At 40.7% G+C, this 18,245-nt stretch overlaps 1 protein-coding gene across 1 annotated transcript in view; it reads right to left on the bottom strand.

The window, feature by feature from the left end:
- TAF3 (TATA-box binding protein associated factor 3) overlaps positions 1–18,245 on the bottom strand; it is a 120,914-nt gene that overhangs the window by 24,434 nt on the left and 78,235 nt on the right. Inside the window, exon 3 of the mRNA XM_050890900.1 lies at positions 4,257–6,073. Coding sequence (XP_050746857.1) covers positions 4,257–6,073 — 1,817 coding nt within the window. The remainder of the gene's footprint in view (positions 1–4,256; positions 6,074–18,245) is intronic.

Genomic DNA, 18,245 nt, shown 5'->3' on the forward strand with positions numbered 1-18,245 from the left:
GTAATGATTCTCCATACATAAGTTGCTCAACTTATATTCATATATATGAGAAGTGTATATACATTATATATATTTATATATAGAGAAAGAGAGGGAGACTGATCTCATTTTGAACATGTATGTCATCGTATTTAATAAAACAACCACTTAGCTGAATCTGGTCCAGGAACTTAAAGAGACAAAAACAGTATGGATACACTAAATGGAAACTCGAGCAAAACTTAGTGGGAGAAATCTGTTTTTAAAAGCTTTCATAAAGAAAGGGAGGGCAAACAATCAATTCAAAGCACAGAAAGCAGCGCAGGAGACAGCAAGCCAGAGTGGGAGGATTCAGTTAGGACTTACATTGAGGAATGGAAATTACAAAGTCCCGTACCACGCACCTTGCCCAAAGAATCGGAGCTGCTCATTAGGAGATGTCTGCTCCAGAGAGAGAAGGGCTGCTGCCTGAGTAGTATTTCTGTTTTGACACAGTTAACCATGCTTTTCAATACAGCTCTCCATGGATATGTATTAGCCTACTTCACAGGTCTCTCTCTACTCTCTTGTTTATATAGCATGACTTTTTTGTTATGTCATTCCTCTGGAGTGTTGCAAGAGCTTTTTTCCTCTGCAGCTCCTAATGCCTGCAACAATTTCACTGCCACTTTCCATAGGTTAGTCTCTTAACTGCTTTCCTGGCATCTTCACCTGTAGCGTCGTCCACTGGACAGAGACATGGAATTGAACCGGGGTGCAGGAGGCTCAGGCACATGGCTTTGCACAGGTTATCTGACCTCTTTTCCTGCAGGTTCCTCCTCCTTCTGTAGTGCCTATTTTGAATACAAAGCTTCCTAGGACAGGCACTGCTGCTTAGCTTCCAGCACACAGCACAGAAAGATACCCATGTCATCCGTCCTTTGTATAAAGGTCCTTTGTATTATTATTTGTATACCACCAAGATGTTCTAAACAATGGTGGCGCGGGCTCATGTGGCAGAAGAAAAGCACATAAAACACTTCTTTATGCTCAGATACCAACATCACAGTCTGCTGTGAGAGGAAAACTGGGCTCCACGACAATCCTAAATCTTATCCTTTGATACAAGAGGAGAGGAAGCATCTTTCTACAACATGGGTTTGTGCGTACGGTTTGTATGACTGAGGCAGCGAGAAAATTAAGGAGCATTCAGTTATATCCTACATAGACTGGTCCTCCTCTACATCGATGATAGGATTTTGATTCACGAGTAAGGGCAGTTTACTTTGGGGCAGCTCCGGCAAGCCCTGCCCCGATGCAAGGATGGCTCCATTTCTTATGAAGCAGTTCCTCAACTACTTTAGTTTACAGCTCAGCGTATTAAGGTTAGCTGAAACTGGGTCAGCAAGCTGCTTCGTGAGCTGCTCAGTCACTCCTACAGCATGCCCGGTAATCTCCATAGTAGAAGTGGGGTGTAATTGCTTCAACTGTTTGCTTTTAATTTGGTACTGCATGCAAGGCAGTGCCCCAGCTCACCGTCTCCTTTTCTGGCTCCAAGGGCAACACCTCAACGCTTACTGCGGAGCACAGAGCTGCAGGCAAGCCCTGTGCAAAAGCTTCTCTTCTTCGGTGCCACCACTGAACACTTCCAGCATGCAGACTTCAGCTTCTGCTTTCTGTTATTTATGCAGAGTACTGGTTGCTGTTCTGTGTCTTCCAGCAGCTCAGGGCAAAATTACAGGGAAAACTTGATAAAAAGCCTCAATTCCCTAACAGGATGGGACGCACGCTTAGGTAATAATTATAACAATACTCAAAAATGGAAATATTACCTTTGAGTCACTCTTTTGTTTAAGTATAGCAATATTAGAAATAGAAATCCGGTATTTTCTACTGGCCATCAAGAGCTGAAACTGCAGTTAGCCCACGAACTCATCTTTCAGGTTGCACTTACGCCTCCAAAGCAGACGTGCCGTGGAAGGTTAAGCGTCCAAGCAGTAACTTGATCATTTGCTCTTACAGCACAACTGCTGGCTAAATAAGTCATTGTGTGATCTAAAAGCTAAATTAAGGAAACATGTACTTTTAGGGGTTAAAACGAAAAAGCAGCATTCTGGAGTAATACTGGGAATTGGGGCCAGCAGAAGAGCATTTACAGTGGATTACTAAGCTTCCCAAATCACCAAAGAGGTAAAGTCCAGCAATATAAGACTCCTTTGTAGCTAACTAAAAATACATTGTCAGTGGATTTGTCCAGTTTTATGTATAAGCAATACTTCTTTCACCTGAACTAATACTAGTAGTCATATAAGCCCCTTATTGCCATGTGCTGCATTTTTTTTGCTAATCTTCAAGGATTTAGCTTCTTTGCCACATACCTCAGGGCACCAACTGATAAAGCTCTAACTCTCCATTTTTCCAGGACACCAGCAGTGCGGCCTTGCAAAAAATGAAAATCGCTCAAGAGATTTAAAGGGGAAATTTATTTTTAAAATCCTGACTTGCAGCAAAGAGGTGGATTTAAAAAAAGCTTATCTATCAAGAATCAGTTTAAATTTTAATTCTATCTGGGGACTCTTTCATGCATTCTAGCTTTAAAGTTTATCTTTTGACAGGGACTTTTTGCCAAGGTAATGGGCAGCTTTGTCAATTTAATTTGTCCAAGTTTTTATTACTGTTGAACTCCTTTTCCTAATATATATATATGTTCAGTCTATACCGAAGCTTTACCAGTTTGTATTTGTTTGTGTTTCTGTTATATTGCTCTAACGCAAACTAGATACAGAGATCTGCAGAAGAAATGCAAAATTGAATGTATGAAAAACAAGCAACTTGTTTTCTCTATTTTATATACACATGTATTTAACTTAAAAAGAAATCTCTGCAGAAATTCTCAATGAAATACTGACAAAACATCTCTGGCATGAGGGGCAGACAGACAAAATGGGGGATCTGTGAAAGTGTTGCTGCAGTCTAAAACCAGACATTAAATTAACATGGTCAACTGGACCACCACCCTGTCGATCACCGACTCATCCACAGTGGACAAATGTTAGTTCTCCAGATCAGCCAGATTCTGCGCTGAAAAACCATTTGTCAACTGAAAAAATATGTCAAGTTTTGAAATCAGCAGTTTGTTTCAAGTCCAGCAGGTAGCATAACAGGGTACAGTGGCAAAAAAGGAAAGTGAGGAATGTCCCAAATCTGAGCTTGTACGAACTGAGTATTACACTCAAAGCAGGATGTAAAGAGCATCTTGGTAAAACCAGAACTTATACAGTGCTTCCTAATGCTAAGGATAGAGATTTAGGAAATCCTGTATCCAAGGTTATCACATATGAAGACAATCTCTTTCTTTTCTTCTTTTTTCTTCTTTTTTTTTTTTAATATTAACAATTTAATGCATATTATAAGGTGAAGTGACAAAAAATTAGAGCAAACCCTGAATTAGGGGAGCTGTTTCTAATGGGATTTCAAGTCTCATAACATGCAAATATGCTGGTTTCATTTCTTAAATATTAAATATATTCTCAAGATTAGGTGATATGGGAAAGAAGAAATTATCCTTGGCTGATGTAAATCAGTAAGAGTTGCAGGAGTGGAAGGAGCTCAACCCACTTGAAAACTAGCTCTCCCCTTCTCTCTCTCAAGCGTAAGACTCAAAACGAAAGGTGGCATTTGAACATTTAGACCATAATTTGAAAACAATTTTCTTACTTCAAACAAATTGGAACAACAAGGGGGCGGTCTTGCTAAGAGAGGATTCAGCAGCTCTTCTGAACAACTGAGATAACTGGTGAACTTGTTTATTTGAAGGCAGTCTGCTCCTCGTTTCTGTCCACCCTGTAACTTACAGGCTTCCACAAGCTTTGAAACAGTAGACTTTTAGAAATGAAATTTCAAGTTTATATGAAAGGTATAGGGTTGCTGGCCCTACTAGTGGAAATCTACAGAACAAAATTTGTGCCTTGCAACACTACATACATTTGGTGTGCGTGTGCTGTTGTTGGGTCTGAGCCCCAGCTTTTCAAAGCGGAAAGTGAGTTGAGGAAAACCAGAAGGACAATCTCACATTTCATATTCACAGAATTGAACGCCTTTGTTTTGTCTTCCAAAGAGGTGGGACAATCCCTGAAACTCTCGGGGGACATCTTCCTTGGAGCTGTTATTTTTAAAAAATACCAAACTTGTAATCACATATCTCCTCAAAGCTCTTAAACAATGCTCAGCAGCAGGTATAGGAATCCACGTGCATTTTTCAAGCAAGTATGCCATCTCAACTCATCTAAACAGCTTACCTTTTCATGTTTGTGTTTCTCTTTTTCTTTCTCTTTCTTTTCTCTTTCTTTCCTCTCCTTTTCCTTCTCCTTCTTTTCCTTTTCTTTGTCCTTCTCCCTTTCTTTCTTTTTCTTCTTCTCTTTTTTGTCTTTCTTCTTCTCTTTTGGTTTCTCTTTGTCCTCAAACAGTTTTTCAGGAAGCATTGGAGACAAGGAAGGTAACATGCTGGGAAGCCTCATGGCAGTTGGTGTGCTGAACAAGGGCAAAGACATTTCTTTGGGAGGTAACACAAGAGGTGCTGATGAAGCCTTTATCTTATCTTCCTTACTCTTATCTTTAAGTTTCTCTTTGTCTTTCTTATCCTTGTCTTTTTTGCCTTTCTCTTTCTCTTTCTTTTTATCTTTATGTCTTTCTCTCTCTTTTTTGGTATTGCCATCTTTCAACTTTACTTTTGTGTCAACATCCTCAAAGTCCTTTAGTTTGAATTTATAGGGATCAAGATCATCATCTTTGAGTAATTCCTTCCACTGAAACTTTGCTTCCTTGCTTCCTTCCTTGTCTTTATCCTTCTCCTTGTTCTTTTCCTTCTCCTTATTTTTCTCCTTGTTTTTCTCTTTATCTTTTTCCTTTTGTTTTTCTTTCTTCTTCATTTTTGTCTTCAGCTCTTTTTTCAACTTCTTTTTCACTTCTACCGATGAAGCCAACTTGGTTTTCTCCTCATAGACTTTGAGGAGAGGTTCTGGAGTTGGCGGTGAAGCAGAAGGAGAAGAGAAATAAGTGAAGTTGGTAGGTGGATTAGAAGGTGTCCCCATGTTTGCCTTTCGAATGACCTCATCAATCGAGTCATCCATTGTCCATGAAATGTCTGAACTTGAAGTCCCACCTGAGGGAGGTATTGGAGTTGCTCCTGCCTTATTTGCATTACTGGCAGAAACAGGTGGCTTAGGAGTTGTAGTCTCTGAAATAGAAAGTCTTTTAGGACTGGTAAAAATTTCCCCTTCTGATTCGGAACCGGAGGAAAACTCAAAGGGATCCGGTTCTCGTTCTGCACATGCACGAGCAATCACAGCATCAATTGAATCATCAATGGTCTTGTCCAGTACTGGTACTTTCTTAGTCTGGTTTTCAAGATTTGGCTTAGTGGCAGGCTCAGGTGGCGTCTGTCCTTGTTTTACTTGAATGTTTTCCTTTCCTATCTTGTCACTTAATGCAGCCAGAGGGGTTCTACTTGGTGTTTCAGGCTTGACAGGTGGTTGGGGAACATGAGCAGGAACCTTTGGACTTTTCGGACTTTTGGGGCTCTTGGCGCGACCTGGTGACTTTTTTTCTTTGGATCCAGTTTTTGGTGAACGTATGGGACTTCCAGTTACCACTGGCGAGGGTGTAGTTTTAGGTGATTTTGTCTTCTGTCCTGGAGAACTTGTTTTGGACTTTGTTTTGGGTACAAACGGCTTTGCCTCTAAAGTTTTGGGGGTTGGCACTTGCGATTTTGCAATGGGAGCCAACATTGGTGGTTCTGGTGAAGGAGGGGCTAAGTCTGTATTGTCCTGAACATGAACTGGAGAAAGCATTGGTGGTACTTTTTGAGTATTTATTGAGCTAAGAGGCTCACGTGGTTCCAAAGCTCCGTCCAAGGTGTCCCCTTTGGAAACAGATAGTTTTGGCCGTTTCACAGGCGGAAATTCCTCAGCATCAGGACTTTCTAACGGTCTCTTGCTCAAGTAGTTCTCATCATTAATTGCCTCATCCTCTTCCATATCTCCCTCTTCTTCCAGTGGCACCTGCATGGCCTCTGCAGATGTACCTCCATCGGTAGGCACCTGTTCCTCTTCCTCTTCTGTAACAAAGAACATTTTAAAAAAGCATTAGGATAATTAAAATTGTGTTTTACAGAAACAAACAAGCATCAGAGCAAATGTTCACATGCATCTCAGCCCGTAAGAGATAACTGGCCACCTAACAGCTTCTTACTGGTCTACTTGGAATGAAAGTGTGGCATCTCCTCTGTCTTGCATCAGCCACCATCACAACTGGCAGGTGTCCTCATCGCAGTGTAATGTCAAACCCATGAGCAAAGGATTTGAAGGTAGAGCTCACCAATGACGGTAGACTTTGTGGAGCAGGTGCAAAGTGTCAGTTCTACCTAAAAACGTCCTGATTATTTCTTACTGCAGTTGTTGGGATTACAATAACACGAACCTGCTTCGTTCATTTTAAACAAAGGGAGAGAGGTTGAAGCATTTTTTGCTGTAACAAAGTGGATTGCAAAGTATACATCAAAGTAAAATTCACTGGAATTAGATGTCTTGCTTATATGTCACACAATTTTGACTGCAGATTAACTACTAGGAAAATGTCTTCCTAAACCTGGTTTGTTTTTCTTGAAGCAGCACAGTTTGAGGGTTAAAGCAGAGGACTAAGCCCCATTCAACCTGCCAGGTTCTGTCTCTGATACCATCTTAAGAGCTTGCGGCACGCGGACATTATCTGTTATGATTATATGGAAACACCCCAGCATTGCGTGTGTGCGTGTTGGTTTGGATTAGGAACACGCCTTTGAAATGCATCTCCCCACCATCCCCGCTTACTGTGGTTTTGTTTGCATCATGGAGCAACCCTGGAGTGCATATGCTGGCTTCCTGCTATAGTGAAACCAAAATGATAGATGTGTTGCCAGAGGAATACACCTAACATGTTCCAGTTGCAACTGGGCATCCAGGCTATGAGACCAAAAAAACAGCTTTTGAAAATAAAATAAAGCCTGAAACATGCACAGTGTGGACATCAGGCACCAACTGTTTCAAGCCAGCAGGGGCATCACCTGTGTGATTGCTCTGTTTTTTTGTTTAATAGCAGTTACTTTTTTTTCCCCTACATATACAACCATCTTCAGTCCTACGTGTGACATGATGGTGCAAAGAAAGGAGAAAATTCACTTGAGATCTCCCAGCAAATCCATGGCAGGTTTGAGAAGAAGAGAACCTCTGATCTCCCCAATGACAGCCAAGCACTTTATCCTCTTGGATACACTTCCTCACTTTCAAAATGGAATTATGCAAGCAGAAAAAAGGATTCTTAGTCTGGAATAAGAATGTCCACACCGGCGTTAACCTGACACATTTGTATTTGTTGTAATTACGTCATTACACCTATGCTGGTTAACATTCCTGTGTAGATAACCTCACTTCACTTTACCCCATGTCTCTGTTTACCCACCTGCAAAAACGCATGACATTTTGTCTAGCAGGGTTTCTCCGGAAAGATATCAAGTGTCCTAAGATTCTCACATGAAATATGTAGTAAAAACCATTTATTATGAGAGCAACTAAAACCCAACTTCTTAATGAGCAGGTGGTTTTAAAGAAGCAAACACCAAGAAATGTTACACTAACATCATTTAAAGCTGTGTAAGACAGCATCTTTCTGAAATATCTCTTTTCGAGGTGTTTATTTTCAAGTTTTCTGTGCTAGTGTTTCTCTACTGTAATGTGTCAATGCTCTGATTTAGGAGAGTTGAGTCAAGAGCCCTGGGCTGCAGCACAAATCTTGCCAGCATCACAAATTAAGTAAAATGAGCTAGCAACTCTGGCTTTTGCCAGGGCCCAGAGGATTTACAGCAGCCAGCCCAGAGAGGAGACTTTGCCTGAGGATAAAGTCTTAGCCTTCCGTGAAAAACAGAAATGTTAGGGAGTTAGGTTTTGCCTGGCTGGGCACTGACATTAGATTTTTTTAAACTGCAAAGTTAGAGTATAACTGAGAAATCACTGTAGACCGAGCCTGCACCTGCTATGGGGGGGAAAAATCTGCTTCCAGATCATGGAAGTCATTTCAATCTCTGTTTAAGCTGTTGCAGAAATCAGCTGCCTTCATCTGCTCAAAACTGTTTTGAGGATGAAGAATTAGCATTCATCAGATGTCATACAGCACCGGTTGCTACCGAGCAATTCCCTCCCAACCCCATTCAACCTAGTTTGCCACTAAGAGCTTGTTTTCATTTAAAATTTTAAAGAGTGATAAAATTTAAAACAAACACCATACTTTAAAATGGGGATTTAGAGAAGTCTTCTGCCTCGGCTACAAGATGAAAAGTGTAGCCAAATTCAAACATTAGGAAAGACAGGATTTGATCATGCAGACTTTAGAGATAGCAACATAAACCATTTTAATATAAAAAAACGTGGGGACAAAAAGAGTCAATGAAGTGGAAGAGAAACTACCGCAACGAACAGTAAAAAAAAATCACATTTACTAGAAAAATCAGAACATTTATTTGCTAAGGATTTCTGCCCGGTGTCCACTCAAACAGCTACTCTGTTATACCGTGTCTCACGGAAGTGCACTGCAATATTTTATATTTTTGTAACTCCTTCCCATCCCAAGGTGCTTCTCATGTTTTACCTACTCAGGATCGCAGAATACCAGCAGCTGCTGGATCAAAGGCAAAAAAACAATTTCAGACGAGGTTTGGAGAACAGGGACTGGAGTTTTGTACAATAAAAAAAGAGCAATGCTTATTTTTTTTTTAATAAGGCCAAGTAAAGTTTGCACCGGGCCCACGAAGTTTCTGTGATCTTGTGTGGAGATGCCAGGGAAGGGCAGAAAAGGTTAAAGTGCAGTTTGTAGAGGTGAGACTAGAAATCGGGGTGTCTTGGCTCCAGCTTTCATGCACATTCCTGCAAGCCACAAAGACAACTTAGTAAGGAAGCAGAAGCATTACCATCCCTTTTATATGGACTTGGATTCCCCAAAACATCTGGAAAAAATTGCCTGGGTCAGTCCTGAACAATCCAGGGACTAAGGAAGTTCACGAGCACTTAACTACTGACACACATTCACCACTTTTCAGACATGCTCAGATGACAATCTGGAATCTTATCGTGGTCAAATGAAATCCAAATTTCTCTTGGAACAAGGCCACGGTCTGATCCTCAGCGAGGACTGGTTTTCTGCCAGGCAGCGGCTTTCAAACCTGAGCGACCGCAGCTGTGGCCATGGCAGAAAACAATAAAGCACTTTTTTTTTTGGGGGGGGGAGGTTAATTAGAGAAAGTGAAATCTCTGTCTTGCATTCAAGAGCTACAGGCTCTTTTTCCTCCCGATGGATTCACACTGGAGCCGGAACCAAATATGGGAAAACATCAGCTTTTAAGCGTAATCTGCTTGACTTGGCGATGAGCATTTAAAACCGCGCGGCCACTTTTTCACCTTCGTCCATCTCATTCACTACCCGGCACTTCTCGACGCGCAATCCTTTGTGCACAGGATCACTTTTTAACTCTCTTTACTGCCATCTCTCCCTATCTCTGGCCACCTTATTAATGATCCGACTCTTGAGTTAGCATCTATAGGTCAAATGGATATCACCTCGGCCATCTGCCCTAATAACTCTCTCCTGTAATGAAAGGAGACTAGAGCTGTTTGTGAGGTTTCTCAAGATAACAGATACATTTTTTTTTTTTGGTTGTTGTTAGAGAAGTCAGTGCTGGATCAATATTAATGCTCACATTACTAAAGCTATACAGAGCAATTGTTTATTATGTCAGCCGGCCCCATGTGCAGAGCCCGGGTTCAGGCGATGCACAGGTTACAGGAGGGATGAGTTCAGCCGTCGCAGCGCAGCCCCGAAGGTGAATTTGTCCACCGCTGAAATAAAACAAGCTGACAGCTGTTAACTGGCTGCTTATGAGAAAACTGCTTGTTAGGACAGCATTTCTTACTGGAGCATATTAGGATGTGTAACATCGCCTGTGCCTATGTAATGAGGCAAGTTCTTCACTTCCATGAAAGGACGATTTTGAAGTTAAGGGAGGAAGGCATCCACGCCTCTCTTGACACGGGTCTGCAGTGTGATCTCGGGCAGGTCACACTATGTACTGCTGTCTTCCCATCTCACAAGCGACGATAATTTCATCTCACAGAGGTGCTGGAAAAGCTGAACTTGATAAATACGTAGCTCCTCGGGATCTCTGGACGGAAAGCATTAGAATCCCAAATGCAAGCCGTGGGGCTCTGTCACCACTTCAAATGCTGGAAAATTTCTTAAGCTGAACAGTTCAGGCAAGAAACTGAAGCTCCTGCACCTTTTTAATGAAAAACCACTAAAGAAGCACAAAATTTCTTTCTTTGTTACATCATGTTCCTTTAGCACAGCAGGGACTCCAAAACCAAAGGCTCATTGCACATATGCCTTCTTAATTTGGTCACAGCTCAGTTTCAGGACACCAATACTCAACGCTTCAGTAATGAACTTCCAAGTTCACGATGATCGAGGAACTACTTGTCCTTAAAACTGACACAGGGGTACAAAGGAACAGAAATTCTCCCTTTATTGCAGAAAAAGAAGTGCAATCACCCATACCACGCTATCGTGCTCTCCTGGCTGCCTCATTAGAGGAGGCTGCACACATGCTCTTTCAACAACAGGTCAGATGAAAGTGAAGGCAGGAAAAATTAGATGCAAAACTCTTCTGATTGAAGAGAAAGGCACCTAGATACAGGCATTCTTCAAGTAAAAAAACCTACTTTTTTATATATATATATATATAATATATATAAAGACATATATAAAATTAAAATTGTCATCATCCTGGTCATTACCAAACTTTTTCCTTGGTAGCTTCAGAGATAGCAGCATAAGCACTTACGGCTAGATGATGTCCTAGAGAACATGGCACAGATTGGGACAGACAAGATCTCCGCTCAGCTCCTGGCCCTGCCAAAAACTTACCCTGTCTGTTGGCTGGTATTTGATTTGAGCAAAGTTCCAGTCTCTCTTCTGGAAACTGGAATAATATTTCCCTATGTCACAGGGTGGTGACAGGATAAAACCATCTGGCTAAGACGTGGAGATCTAAGAATAAACCAGTATTTCTTAGTTACAAGATGAAGCAGAGTCAGACACGCTGGCCTAAAGCTGGACACCATTTGCTGAAGAAAGCATAACATGATATTAGTAACAGCAGCCTCTTACCTCCAATGCAATGGCTAACGTATAAATTGCACAAAGCTCTGGCAGGTAACAGTTCCTGTGGAAGCCAACTCTTGTTATTATAACAATGCAAGATTTTGGCATTTGGTATTTGATATTAACTTTAGTATGGCAGATAAACAGTATCAGCTATCAGAGCAAACCCATTAAGGATACAATTCTGAATGAGCAGATGTTTCCATGCAACTCATACATGCCTATTTTCAACAATTAAATTTCTTCCATAACCCTTCTCTTTTTAAACAGAATTTGAACATTTTCTTTTCGAACGAAACGCAAAATGGCCAAATAAAGATCTATCAGTTGATCATGCATTTCTTTCATGCATAGTTCTGCTCATATCAGGTCTCCCTGCTCCTTTGCACTGCATGGTACCAAGTTTATAAGTATGGAAGTTGAAAGCGTCAGGGTTTTTAAGGAAAATTAGGACTCATGAAAGGAAATAACGTGGCAGTGCCTGCACTGAAATCTTCAACCCATCTTCCTTTCCAAGCATATGCTCCTTAGGATTGCACGGATATCGAGCTGAAGGTTTTATACACAAGCCAGCTCAGCCTCTCAAATGCAAGAAAGGAAGTGATCGTTCCCACCCAACATATGAAACTTTTTAGTGGAAAAAAAACCGCCAAAAAACTTCCTGCAGACTTCCAGAATAATTTTCCTATTGTCTACATAAAGCATGAGATTAAGCCAAAGATATCTTTTGGGAAATTTTAAGACACTAAGTCCAAAGCTTAAAATCCCTATCATATCCTAATAAGTAGGGGCTTTTGACTTCTGTTAAAAGTGAAAAGTTTTTTTCTTATGCCATGATAGGTTTTATCTCTCTAACTTGTAATAACAATGGCCTTTTCCCAAAACAAACAGAAAGTGTGCTTGTAGTCCATAAAGGAAATTAACGGACGAGCGACAAAATTCAATCCTGATATCCTACAGGCCAATATCCTGATACTTCAATACAAAATGAACACACTAAGATACCTGCAATACATTTTGAGCTTAAAATGCCAGATTTTATATAGATATATGTGTGTATATATATGTTATATATATTATTATATATATAATTTCTCTGCCATACGAACACAACTGATCACTGATGTGACTTGTTTACCAAACAGGCGATACACCAACAGATTTCTCTTTTACAGTATAAAAGAGATCAACCAACCTATTACCAAACCCTGACATTTTCCAGTCGACACTTTCTATGGGAAGAGAGCTGGTAAGAGAGCACCTTCAAGGAGCTCATCTTCCACGTGTCTCAAATTTTTCCACTGACATTGCCAGCGAGTTCATTCCAGTGTCTTCTCGCTATGTTCTAAAATGCAGAAACCACAAACACATTAGGAAAAAAAAAAGAGCTTTCAGGTGTGGCTAGTGATTTTGCATACAGAACTGAAACACTGTAAAGAGGATGTTGAAAGCGCCTGAAGTTAAGCATCCAGATCCGTTAGTCACACTAAAAAATTTTGGCCCAAATGGCTGGGTGGTGCCTTCAACAATCAGTATTAGCCAGGATTGAACTTGGAGGTGTTCAACAGGACTGAGAGGCTTGGTGTATACATTTATCAATCACTCCAAAAGTAGTTATCAACCTGTCCAAGAAGCTACAAGTGGTCAACAACCCCCCCCTCCTCCATCCCTAATGACAAAATACATCCATCCATCTTGAAATACGGACGATAGCAATAATCTGGTTCAGGACTCACAAATTTCCAGACCAATTCAGGTACCTCTCCACCCTGTTGAACAACTGCTTCACACTCTTGATTAGGCATTTCTTGGTATGAAATCAACAGAGATGAACTTTTGAACACCAGCACGAGAATAAGGTATCGATAGCTTGCCAGAAACAAACCACAACTACTAAAGCTGTAGTTTTACATCACAGCGTTGCTTTAAAAAGAAACGGTCTCATCCTTTCTTTTGTCCTGGTTCAAGCATTTGTGCAGGAGAATGGGGAACTAATCAAGGCTAAAATATGAAAGATTATCTGTTGGTCCGAACTCAAATCACCCATCTCGTCTGTCATGATACTACTCAAGTTTTGGGCTAGAATAAGCCAGAGGAAAGTCCTGCACCTCCTTTCTTATATCATCACCTTGCCCCTTCTCCATAGTGAAGTGACTTAATGGGCTAGCTCAGATGGAAATATATCTGGGGGTGGAAGGAAAAAAAAAAGAGAAAAAAGAGAAAGTATTTTTCTGTCCAGTTGGCAAAGTAAAAAGCCCACCTCAGGATCACGCAAGCCTAAGGGTGCGGGAAAGAAGAGGAGAGAGGTGCGGAGCATCACTCTTCGGGCATCCAATCGTGGCTTAGGGTATAATGTGCAACTTTGGCTTCCAGTGCTGCTTTAGGATACTGGATGCAATGAGAATAACACTTCTAAATGCTTACTAGTGGTGGTCCTCATTATAATACTTTTTAGAATATGCAATGTTTATGAAGCCAAACTACCCAGGATTCTTAAAATGACACACCCAGCTTCCTGCTGAAGAGAGAAAAACAGCATTGGCAGATTGTTATCAGCTACACTCACAATCTCTCTCTGACCTGACAAAATATCAGTCCTGCATTCGTGCTGCATATAGCAAGTAAAAACATGTTTCTGTCTAAATACAAAGAGAGAGACTTTTTTTTCGCTTTGACTTTTTAATAGTGGCTCAACCGTTTTTGTAGATCGCACATACGTACACGAATAAATGCATGTGCACGGCAACGCTATGCTAATGTGTCTGGAGGTGTTATGCAGACTTTGGATGGAGAGTAAAAACAACCACAGAAGCATCTTTAGGAAGTGATCGAGCGAGAAGATGCGTGAGAACCAGCCAGCTCCCTATCAGCAGGGCCGCCTTGGTTCAGTAACTTTGGTGTTGCTCTGAATTACCTGTGATTGAGTCTCTCCCCTGAAATCTGCGGAACAGAGCGTGATGTGAAAACCACCACGGTTTGAGCAAAACATACAGCCAGGGACAGAAAACCTCCATAACAAAATTTGGACAAATCTACATGCTTTTTATTATACTTTTTACTCCCTCTGGGGTGGACGATGCTTAACAGAATCGGGAACTCGCCCTGAAGTACGCATGCAGGCGCAGAGGTTTTCTCTTTAAAGGAACATTTTGACTTCTAAAAAATGAAATTATTAGCAAAGACGAGGTAATTAGGCAATGACAATTCATAGAGTACAACCAATCAATAACAGAGTACATTAGCAAGACTGACAGAGGTGTGAAGCCGATACATTATAAATGGCTCTATACTGACCTGTAAAAATGCAGCGTTTCCCTAACATTCGGCACAATAAAAAACTAAAATGCTATATAAGCAAGCCAACCTGAAATGACACCTAGTATTATAAATGGCCTAATCTATATGTTAATACTGTTGTATCACATAACTGCAGCAAGACTAAGATAACAATATGACTTTGGGGTTTCTATGGCTACATCCTGGGCTAACGTGCCTGAAAGGGCTTGCTGCTGACACCACACAAGCTTTCTGAGTGCTTCTCTTTGGTTATTTATGATATGATTTATGATAACGACAACATCTCCTATTTTCTCCCCTCGTCAGATACAATAAATTGCCATCGTTAATCACCGTTCTTGCTTCAGCTATGATTACAATAGTATAATAGGGCCTAGCTATGGTAATACTGTGTATTAAGGTGTTTTTTCCCCCCCTTTAAAGAAATATGCACATGTAGATCTTTGTAGCTGATGTCAGTACCTGTAGTATTTTAATAATCTTCCCGGGAGTATTTCTAGACAAGAATTTCTGTTACAACTAAGATTCGGCACCGCTCCTCTTGCAAAGATCGAATTTATGATCTAAAGACTCAAAATCCACATCGTATTATCTGTATCTAACAATTCCCAAATATAATACGAGGGGTTTATAGATCTTTTTCTTGACAAAAGGAAAGCAGATGGTCAGTCTTTTCACTTTGCACCTCCATATCTAATCTTCCTGGCCGAGCTTTCCAAACCAGCTTTTCAAGTATCACAAATCTTACTAAAAACAAAACCACTGAACCTATATAAACATTGGGAAGGATTTTACAGTGCCTTTCCTTCTATATATTATGGTCCCATATAAGAAAATACACTGTTCTACCTTCAATAAAATCCTGTGCTAAAAAACACCAGACTTTTACAAATATTTTAGGAAGCAACTATTTATACCTCCTAGCAGAGGAACAAACTAGGTATTTATTACATTGGGGTACCTGTACTTCTGCCATACTAATAATTTTTACCTGGCATTGCAGAATTTGAGTCCTTCACGGATTTGCAACCTACATATGCATTCAGGTACTTGGATTCAGAAGTGAGAAAATACAGTGATTATTTAATATCCTATTTTGCAACTGAGATAAAGAACCCCAGAAACTGTAAGGCATAATTGTCCCATAGACATCACATATTTCTTTTACCGTATTACTTCAGACCTCACCCTTTCTTCCCAAAAGTCCAAAATTTAAACCCCAAAAGCTCTGCTTTCTGTGTAACGCACCCATGACAGCAGAACTGTGTTTTAGGGCACAAGTACTAGAATTTAAGAGTTGCATTTCTTGTCCTCAGGAATCTCAGAGACAGCAAGTAAGAGACACACATGATGGCACGATGGGATATTTTACACTGTATTAATAAGCATATTTCTATTTATATTGCTGCTATAAATAGCTAAGATGTCCTTCAGCCCAGTGATCATTAGTGACCCGACTCATTATTGGTTTTGTGGCAAAAGTAGAAGGGATGGGAGGGGAGACAGTGGCAATAACGATCAGCATAGGGAAGATGTCTGACGTATAAGTGGTAGCATGGAAGAAATGGGAATATGAAGACAGTAGTCTCCTATCAAATGATTAGCTCATCTCAAAATTCAGAGGATAAACACGGACACCGCTGTGCTTGGTGTGGCATAAAATCCACATGGAGAGAGAACGCCTCTGCCAGACGAGGTCTGCAATCAGCTACAACTACCTGCGTCTGCCTGTGACTTGCTTTACTCCCTCAATAGTGAACCTGGGCTATTTTGGGTATTAATCTGTTATATACTTGCTCACATGATGGAGTTTCTGCAAAAATGCATTACCAGAAGGAAGCTTTGGCTCAATGCAACTTAAAGACCATCATCACTCTTGCTATGCAGAACAAAGATGCAACTTCGCCATCGTAAAAAGGCTGTGAGTGTTTATATCACCTTCAAATAACTTTTTAGTTCCACAACTTATTTGGCCATTAATTGCCTTTCCTCTCCTCTTCCTATTGCGCCTTACTTGCAATTGCAAGGGCAAGTTCGAAACCAGATGATAAGCTGCTCAGGGCAAGAACCGTATCCGTATTTTTCAAAGTGCTTTGGTTACTTCTGGGCACTATATTAAAAAAAAATAACGGAGCACGTATTTAGAGACTCTTCCATCCATTTGATTGTCTTTATTGGATAAGAAAGGAAATTAAGTATTTTCTCAGCAATAAAAAAATATTTTATAAAACTGGGAAAGACTGGGGGAGGGAGAAGTTTATTTTCAATATATGAATTGAGATGTATAAAAATGTCAACCAGACCCTGTGCTCTAGAATAAACTGGAAAAAGTCTGTCTACACCGTTAGGCAAACCCCTGATCTGTGGTATCTATCCATAGTGGCACAAATGAACATAAGTCACTGAAATTTAATTTAAAAAAAAAAAAAAAAAAAAAAAAAAAGCTCTGCCATTGACTGGAAACTCCCACTAATGCAAACAGAGTTACTACATCTTCAAAGTAAAAAAAGGCATGTAGTCATCCTCTCTCTTCATATATGTATGGACACCATACCCAGCAGTGTTTACCAAATATTCCAGCTGTTGGGAATGGGTATATCAGCTAATTTCTTTAAGGATACCAGCAGAAATTAGGAATGCTTTTGCCATCCAGAGCAATGCATTTATTCAAACAGTTGCTGACTCAGAAATACAAATGCAGTTCTAGCTTACGACTCTGAACAGCATCCAAAGTCTTCACTAATATGTGCTGACAACGCACACCCTGGGACTTCAGTACTCTGAATTGGTAGTGGTGTGTCTTGGTACATACATGAAAACCCACATTTGCTGGGAAGAGTTCTGAGATCCAATATGAATCCCATAACAAATATAATCTTCTTGATCTAGCAGAGAAGGAAATCACTGATGAGAAGGCTTTAATAAAGCTTGACAAGCCTCAAAATTAAATTTGCTGGGAAGGGTTCACCCCCGAAACAGATACTTTCAAGCGGTCTTCACGAAAGAAGCCAAGGAAAGACTTAAAGAGAGGAAAATGTTTACTTTAAGAGGTTTTTTTTCCTTACAGCTACAAATCCAATTAATGACTCTCTTTGTCTCTCAGCCTCTCTGCTTTGTTCTGTATGGCAGCACATGTGTGTCCCTGGCTCTCCCTGTAACCCTGCCCTGCAAAAGGTGCCCATAGGCAGAGAGAAAACTAATCAGGGCAGCGTGATCACCTATACAGCAGCACTTCTCAGGCGACACTCAACAGCCATTTGAAACCGGATCGGACAGCCCTACGCTCCGGTGGGTTCAAAATGCTGCTGTCAGCACCGCTGGAAAAAAAGTGCTACGAGAGTATAGGGTGACCGTGCTGAGTAATAATTCTGCGGGCAGCTTCCCACTCCAGCAAGGAGCCCAATTCAGGAGGCTGCAGGAAAATTTAAACCACATCCAATTTGAAACCTCTGCTTTTTTTTCCAGCGACCTCATAATTTTTCAGGGACAGCTGGGAAAATCTATTGCTTCTTTCTGTAGGACCTCATGGATCACAGCAACATCTTCAAATAAATCTCACTTCCAAGGGAGCTCAGAGGCTAAAAACAGAGCAAAGGAGTCTGTTAGATGCTCTCACCATACAAGAGCTTTTTGGGGGACAACTGGAAAGACCTCGTGGTCTTTTGTAAAGCCACAGCCATGAAACAATCCTATGCTTCTGCAGTTGCTGCAAGCCTTTGTAGGACAATTAAGCTAAGCAAAAAGCAGTG

The sequence above is a fragment of the Gymnogyps californianus genome, chromosome 1 (assembly GCF_018139145.2).
Source record: "Gymnogyps californianus isolate 813 chromosome 1, ASM1813914v2, whole genome shotgun sequence".
Classification (NCBI taxonomy): domain Eukaryota; kingdom Metazoa; phylum Chordata; class Aves; order Accipitriformes; family Cathartidae; genus Gymnogyps; species Gymnogyps californianus.